At 42.6% G+C, this 8,422-nt stretch overlaps 1 protein-coding gene across 2 annotated transcripts in view; it reads left to right on the forward strand.

Annotated features, from left to right (window-relative positions):
• The first annotated feature begins 1,019 nt into the window (after nucleotides 1-1,019).
• Nucleotides 1,020-8,422, forward strand: part of LOC121865048 (E3 ubiquitin-protein ligase TRIM9-like) — a 45,273-nt gene continuing 37,870 nt past the window's right edge. For both annotated transcript variants that reach the window (XM_042364376.1, XM_042364377.1), the window contains exon 1: nucleotides 1,020-1,813. In XM_042364376.1, the coding sequence (XP_042220310.1) occupies nucleotides 1,046-1,813 (768 nt within the window). In that variant the 5' untranslated portion in view covers nucleotides 1,020-1,045. The remainder of the gene's footprint in view (nucleotides 1,814-8,422) is intronic.

Here is an 8,422-nt window from a genome sequence, read left to right on the forward strand (position 1 = left end):
GTACAGTAGGGGTGAGGTATTGAGATCTACCCGCTTGGAAAATTGATCAAGTCGCCGAGTATTTTACTAATTGATTGATTAATTCTCAGGCCAGTACTCGAGCTGTGAGCGTTGTGTACTGGTAGAGTCTGTACAGTAATTAGGGATCGATGTACTTCTAATTACATAACATACTGACTCCATTACCGTAGTACATTGTAGGAAATCAGTCATCGTGTTTGTACATCATCCGTAATTCAGTGATTGAGATATTTAAGTCATTTTTTTTGTGTGTTCAAAGTTGTATCGGGTTTTAAATATTGTTTGTAGGGTTTGAGAAATTTCCTGGGATATTTTCTTTGAGATAAAAATGATAAAACTTGATCGTGTGGCTGAATTACATGAAAATAAATATAACTGAGTGATAAATTTTTCCATGTGCCAATAACCAATAAATAAATTACAGATAATTGATATGATTATTAAACTTATTTTACTTGTTGAATGGTAGTAATTGTGTATTGTATACAACGTCCTTGTTGTCAACTAAACACTTATGGGTAATGTGACATGTTTGGGTGCTATCAAGAAACTGTTCATTGTAGAATACTCTGACAAAAAAAATAACTTTTGCAGTAATTGGAATATTCAGAGAAATAGATGAGACTGGTTTATTCATTTTTTTATTTTTTTTAAACATAGCATATATTTTGTATAAATTTAAAAATGTGAAAAAAAGAGAATGAAGAAAAGGGTCGAGGATAAAATTTGCTCGCTTAAAGGGCAAAAAAAAAAATCAATTTTCTTGGTTCAAAACTGCGCGCCAGTTTTCCCGTTTTCCTTTCGGCAATACTCATAAAATATTGCCCATGTTCATGAAATACAATATTTTATAATCTATATACATAAAATAGTGTTATTTATTCAAAATTGAATAACACATTACAGTAATTTGGGAGAAAAAATAAAATACCAAAAATGTAGAGCCGGCATCCTGAGGGAGGTACAGGCCGCGTCCCTCAACGACTGGCGAGTGTAAACAGTGCGAGGTGAGCCAGTGAGCGAGATGGAGGAGGAATTACGGTGTGCTCAGTGTGGCGGGTTTTACCACGTGCCTGTTTTATTAGTATGTCGTCATGCCATGTGTCTTGCTTGTGCTAGAGAACTTCAGAAACCAGCAGTGGCAGTTCCCCGTAACGAGGAGGAAGGGAGTGCGCCTCCTGCCGAGGATATCCACGAAACCTCTGAGGTTGACAAACTTTCTGTGCTGAGCGACGCCGACTCTGGTGTGTCTTGCAGCTCCCGACCGACCAGCCTGGTAGGCGGCTCAGAGGTGGGTGGTAACAGTGAGCCTTTACCGCCCCCGCCTGTCTACACAATCACCTGTCCCCAGTGTGGGGTGGCCACCCCTACTGACGAAGCAGGGGCGCAGGGCCTGACACGCTACCGAGTCCTGGCGGCCGTGGTGGACAAACACCTTGAGCGATACCAGGTAGCTGAGCCCTGCCAGTTGTGTGAGGGGTCGGGAGCCCCGCGCCCCGCCCAAGTGTTCTGCGACCAGTGTCTAGTGTTCTACTGCGGCCCCTGCAGGGACTCCTGCCACCCTGACCGAGGGCCGCTGGCCGCCCACTGGCTCGTTAATGTAGCTGAGGGCCGGGCTCTGTTGAGGGCTCGGCGGCGGGAGCGTGAGGGCCGGTGTGGCCACCACCCTCAGGAGCATGTGTCCATGTACTGTCTCACCTGCCGCCTGCCTGTGTGTGTCCTGTGTCTCCACCACGGCAGACACCACGCACATGACGTACACGCTCTCAACGCCGTCACCAAAACTCATAAGGTAAGTCACGCCACTCATAGTTGTAGGGGACATCAAAGGTTAAAGGAACCTCAGTCCTAATAGGCGCCAACCTCGCCATTAAGACTGGGGCCCATTTGACCAGTCACCGTGACCGTTGTGGGTTAAGTTTATTCAGGAGCGTTGAATTAACCTACTTTAGTCTCCCAATAACTGGTCGTAAGACTCAGGGGTCGCTTCAGATACTCCACTTTACCCTCGCTGCCTGACCATCCGAGAGCAAACTTCAGCCATTATCAACCGTAATGCCCAGAACTTGCCCACCTTGGCGGAATAATTTACCCCGTGACCTGCCTACCAACAAGGCAGCCTTACCAGGAAACATTGCCTTCCCGGAAGTGTCGTTGAATACCGAATTTGTACTTATTTGTATTAGTGATAAGGTAACACGAAATTAAGAGTAAAATATCACAATACAATATAGCGATAAGTTAACTCGAAAATAGCGATAAATTATCTAGGAATGGTGGTAGTTTTAACCCACAAAAGCACTTCATTATTAGCGTGTCGTTTGCTCCTGATGTTGGTTCAGCTGTGGTGTTGTCAAGGTGGCCTGAAAATACTGTACTCGGAGATATTAATAGAACGACTCCTATTACTGTTACTAGAATTAATACTTTTATAAATTAGTTACTATTGCTACTAGTAATTACTACTGTAGCCTACTATTATTACAGTACAAGTCACTACTACTACCCCCTCTATTACTGTTATTATTACTGCCACTACTACTCCGACTAGCTACTAACATTGCCAGTGTTATGCCCAAGGACTTTGGTTATGCCATATCTTGTAATATTGCACAGGGGGTCCAAATGGCACACGGGATTACTAAACAAATTCCCTCTTAGAGCCCATTGGGTTGTACACTAGGGTATTTGAAGATAATTTATGCTAATGGCTTCTCGTTTACGATTCAATCTAATCCCTGAGCTGCCAATACACAAATATAACACAATACACAAATAATGGCTGTAATTAATATAATAACAGGAACAGTACTGATACAAGAACGCGTGTCGTGTTTGCCTCTGACGTAGATCATCATACATCAACAACAGGAGAAACACTAACATGTTATATCGATAGATTACTGACAATAAACCGTATACAACACACATGTACGTAACCTGTACTGTATATGTAATGTCAAAGTTATTATTACTGCTATTACTACTACCGCCACTATTACTACTCGTTACTACTACTACTACTATTTACTACCACTGCTGATCCTACTATCGTTACTCCTCGGTACAACTGCAGTACTACAATAGTTACCAGTCACTAATACCGTTATTAATAATTACTAATACTGTCTTCAATAGTACCCTGCCACACAGTGTTTCTCCTGCCTCATGTAACCTCCATCAGTAGCTACACATCATCCTGCTTCAGATATCTTGAGTGACTGGCAGAGGGACGGCGGATCCACGAATAGACTTTGCAACGACGCTTATCTGATCTCTCGCTGCGCTATTTATACTTAAAAAATATATAATGTTGCTGGCCACGGATTTTACTGGGGTTAATCTAAGGATAATTATTATGTTTAGAAAGCATCCTAGACTTGAGTATTTAGGTTGAACTCATTAGAACATCGTGTGGTTTAACCCAGCACAGTGTAAATCATTTATTTAAACGATTTCACTTCTTGAACACGTTTATTTCCTGCACTTAGTAAGCAAAAACAAAATACTGAAATGGCCATGGGTTATAGAGTCAAGAATAATAAGATAGTTAATACGTATTTAGGTTATTAGTGTAGAAATTGAGTTATTTGTCAAAATTCCGAATGGTTGCGTAGCCTCGGCTTATGTGGTCGAGTGAATACCAGTTTTTATACAGTACGAGTGTTTTTGCGTCCGTATTGAGTACAAAATGTTAATTCTGCAATGTGTGCGCTTGTGTGTGTGTGATTTAAAACTGGAGTTGGTGTTGGAGTGGAGATTAATTGATATGTGAGGCAGTGTGCGGCTTTTTTTGTTTGTTTGGTAAATAGTTGAATTCCCGATAGGATTTCAGAGTGACGTTTTGGACCGGTAATTTTTTTTTAGACTTCTACTCTGCCTTGATTATTATTTAGGAAATCTACAGAATATATCTTGTTTGTATTAAGCTGTGGTGAGTGGTGTTATACTGCGGGCATAAAGTGATGGTTATGACAGTGTAATTACCTAATAACGCTTAATTCTGTAACACCCAAAACCGCTCTCATTACTCGCCCGGGCTGACCATAACTTGGGGCGTTATTACAGCGTCCATCATTTATAGTACAGTAGTGTGATGCCTTGGTCGTTGAAGAGGATAAACAGGATTTTATTGACGCGGTAATAGGTGCCATTGTGTGTTACGATCCATTGAAACAAAAACAAAACTGACTGTAAAGAAAATAATGTGGTTTTGGTGCCATGGAAACTCGTGTAGCCTTCCAAAAGTGTGATAGTAGTATACAGTGTTAAGTGATAGAGAGAATGTCGATTGCAAGTGTTGAATATTGAAAGTTTTTGTGTGTGTGAGTGATCGATCGTTTGCCTGGAGTTTGATACCGTATGACGGCGTATGTCAATATACTGTATTTTGAATTCATGTTTGTAATAAGGGAAGTATATATATATATGTGTGTGTGTGTGTGTATTATTTTTACAAGGGTAGGCTGGGTGTGTTGTAATGTTTACAAGGGTAGGCTGGGTGTGTTGTAATGTTTACAAGGGTAGGCTGGGTGTGTTGTAATGTTTACAAGGGTAGGCTGGGTGTGTGTTGCTTAATGTTTTACAGGAGTAGGCTGGGTGTGTTGTAATGTTTACAAGGGTAGGCTGGGTGTGTTGTAATGTTTACAAGGGTAGGCTGGGTGTGTTGTAATGTTTACAAGGGTAGGCTGGGTGTGTGTTGTATGTTTAAGGGTAGGCTGTGTGTGTTGTAATGTTTACAAGAAGGTAGGCTGTGTGTGTTGTAATGTGTTTACAAGGTAGGCTGGGTGTGTTGTATGTTTACAAGGGTAGGCTGGGTGTGTGTTGTAATGTTTACAAGGGTGGAAGCTGGGTGTGTGTTGTAATGTTTACAAGGGTGGGCTGGGTGTGTGTTGTGTATGTTACAAGGGTAGGCTGGGTGTGTTGTGGTAATGTTTACAAGGAGTAGGCTGGGTGTGTGTAATGTTTACAAGGGTAGGCTGTGTGTGTGTGTTGTAATGTTTACAAGGGTAGGCTGTGTGTGTTGTATGTTTACAAGGGTAGGCTGTGTGTTGTATGTTTACAAGGGTAGGCTGGGTGTGTTGTAATGTTTACAAGGGTAGGCTGGGTGTGTGTTGTAATATGTTTACAAGGGTAGGCTAGGTGTGTTGTAATGTTTACAAGGGTGGGCTGTGTGTGTTGTAATGTTTACAAGGGTAGGCTGGGTGTGTGTTGTAATGTTTACAAGGGTAGGCTGGGTGTGTTGTAATGTTTACAAAGGGTAGGCTGTGTGTGTTGTAATGTTTACAAGGGTAGGCTGGGTGTGTTGTAATGTTTACAAGGGGTAGGCTGGGTGTGTGTTGCTTAATGTTTACAAGGGTAGGCTGGGTGTGTGTTGTAATGTTTACAAGGGGCTAGGCTGGTGTGTTGTGGTAATGTTTAAAGGGTAGGCTGGGTGTGTTGTAATGTTTACAGGGTAGGCTGTGTGTGTTGTAATGTTTACAAGGGTAGGCTGTGTGTTGTAATGTTTACAAAGGTAGGCTGTGTGTGTTGTAATGTTTACAAGGGTAGGCTGGGTGTGTTGTAATGTTTAAGGGTAGGCTGGGTGTGTGTTGTAAATGTTTTACAAGGGTAGGCTGAGGTGTGTTCCTTAATGTTTACAAGGGTAGGCTGTGTGTGTTGTAATGTTTACAAGGGTAGGCTGGGTGTGTGTTGTAATGTTTACAAGGGTAGGCTGGGTGTGTTGCCAATGTTTACAAGGGGTAGGCTGGGTGTGTGTTGTAATGTTTAAAGGCTAGGCTAGGGGTATGGTACTTAATGTTTACAAGGGGTAGGCTGGGTGTGTGGTATGAAAATGTTGTTTGCACAGGGTAGGCTGGGAGTGTGTTGTAATGTTTTACAAGGGTAAGGCTAGGTGGTAATGTTGCTTAATGTTTACAAGGGTAGGCTGGGTGTGTTGTAATGTTTAGGGTAGGCTGGGTGTGTGTTGTAATGTTTACAAGGGTAGGCTGGGTGTGTTGTAATGTTTACAAGGGGTAGGCTGGGTGTGTTGTAATGTTTACAAGGGTGAGCTGTGTGTGTTGTAATGTTTACAAGGGTAGGCTGGGTGTGTTGTAATGTTTACAAGGGTAGGCTGTGTGTGTTTGTAATGTTTACAGGGTAGGCTGGGTGTGTTGTAATGTTTACAAGGGTAGGCTGGGTGTGTGTAATGTTTCAAAGGGGTAGGCTGGGTGTGTTGTAATGTTTACAAGGGTAGGCTGGGTGTGTGTTGTAATGTTTACAAGGGTAGGCTGGTGTGTGTTGTAATGTTTACAAGGGTAGGCTGTGTGTGTGTTGTAATGTTTACAAGGGTAAGAGGCTGGGTGTGTTATGTAATGTTTACAAGGGTAGGCTGTGTGTGTTGTAATGTTTACAAGGGTAGGCTGGGTGTGTTGTAATGTTTACAAGGGTAGGCTGTGTGTAATGTTTTACAAGGGTAGGCTGGGTGTGTTGTAATGTTTTACAAGGGTAGGCTGGGTGTGTTGTATGTTTACAAGGGGTAGGCTGGGTGTGTTGTAATGTTTACAAGGGGTAGGCTGGGTGTGTGTTGTAATGTTTACAAAGGGTAGGCTGGGTGTGTGTTGTAATGGGCTACAAAGGGTAGGTAGGTGTGTTGTAATGTTTACAAGGGTAGGCTGGGTGTGTTGTAATGTTTACAAGGGTAGGCTAGGGTGTGTTGTAATGTTTACAAAGGGTAGGCTGGGTGTCCTTAATGTTTACAAGGGTAGGCTGTGTGTGTTGTAATGTTTACAAGGGGTAGGCTGGGTGTGTTGTAATGTTTACAAGGGAGTACTTGAGCTGGGTGTGTGTTGTAATGTTTACAAGGGTAGGCTGTGTGTGTTGTGATATTTACAAGGGTGGAAGCTGGAGTGTGTCTTGTAATGTTTACAAGGTAGGCTGGGTGTGTGTTGTAATGTTTACAAGGGTAGGCTGGGTGTGTGTTGTAATGTTTACAAGGGTAGGCTGTGTGTGTTGTAATGTTTACAAGGGTGGGCTGGGTGTGTGTTATATCATTTCAAAGGGTAGGCTGTGTGTGTGTTGTAATGTTTACAAGGGTAGGCTGTGTGTGTTGTAATGTTTACAAAATTGAAGCTGGGTGTGTTGTAATGTTTACAAGGGTAGGCTAGGTGTGTTGTAATGTTTACAAGGGAGTAGGCTAGGTGTGTTATGTAATGTTTACAAGGGGTAGGCTGGGTGTGTGTTGTAATGTTTACAAGGGTAGGCTGTGTGTGTGTTGTAATGTGTTTTACAAGGGTAGGCTGGGTGTGTGTTGTAATGTTTACAAGGGTAGGCTGTGTGTGTTGTAATGTTTACAAGGGTAGGCTGGGTGTGTGTTGTAATGTTTACAAGGGTGGGCTGTGTGTGTGTTGTAATGTTTACAAGGTAGGCTGTGTGTGTTGTAATGTTTACAAAGGTAGGCTGGGTGTGTTGTAATGTTTACAAGGAGTAGGCTGGGTGTGTTGTAATGTTTACAAGAAATTGGAAGGCTGGGTGTGTTGTAATGTTTACAAGGGTAGAAGCTGAGTGTATGGTATATGTTTACAAGGGTAGGCTGTGTGCTTGGTATAATGTTTTACAAGGGGTAGGCTGGGTGTGTTGTAATGTTTACAAGGGTAGGCTGGGTGTGTGTTGTAATGTTTACAAAGGGTGCAGGCTGGGTGTATGTTGTAATATTTCTAAGGTGGAAGCTGGGTGTGTTGTAATATTTACAAGGGTAGGCTGTGTGTGTTATATGTTTACAGGGTAGGCTGTGTGTGTGTAATGTTTACAAGGGTAGGCTGGGTGTGTGTTGTAATGTTTACAAGGGTAGGCTGGGTGTGTTGTAATGTTGCAAAGGGTAGGCTGGGTGTGTGTTGTGATGTTTACAAGGGTAGGCTGTGTGTGTTGTAATGTTTACAAGGGTAGGCTGGGTGTGTGTTGCAATGTTTTACAAGGGTAGGCTGTGTGTGTGTTGTAATGTTTACAAGGGTAGGCTGGGTGTGTGTTGTAATGTTTACAAGGGTAGGCTGGGTGGCCAATGTTGTAATGTTTACAAGGGTAGGCTGGGTGTGTTGTAATGTTTACAAAGGGTAGGCTGTGTGTGTTGTAATGTTTTACAAGGTAGGCTGTGTGTGTGTGTTGTAATGTTTTACAAAGGGTAGGCTGGGTGTGTTGTAATGTTTACAAGGGTAGGCTGTGTGTGTGTGGTAATGTTTACAAGGGTGTGGGTGTGTGTTGCTTAATGTTTACAAGGGTAGGCTGGGTGTGTGTTGTAATGTTTACAAGAGGTAGGCTGTGTGTGTGTTGTAATGTTTACAAGGGGTAGGCTGTGTGTGTGTTGTAATGTTTACAAGGGTAGGCTGGGTGTGTGTTGTAATGCATTTTACAAAGGAGTAGGCTGTGT

Source organism: Homarus americanus, unplaced genomic scaffold (assembly GCF_018991925.1).
Source record: "Homarus americanus isolate GMGI-L3 unplaced genomic scaffold, GMGI_Hamer_2.0 scaffold2539, whole genome shotgun sequence".
NCBI lineage: Eukaryota > Metazoa > Arthropoda > Malacostraca > Decapoda > Nephropidae > Homarus > Homarus americanus.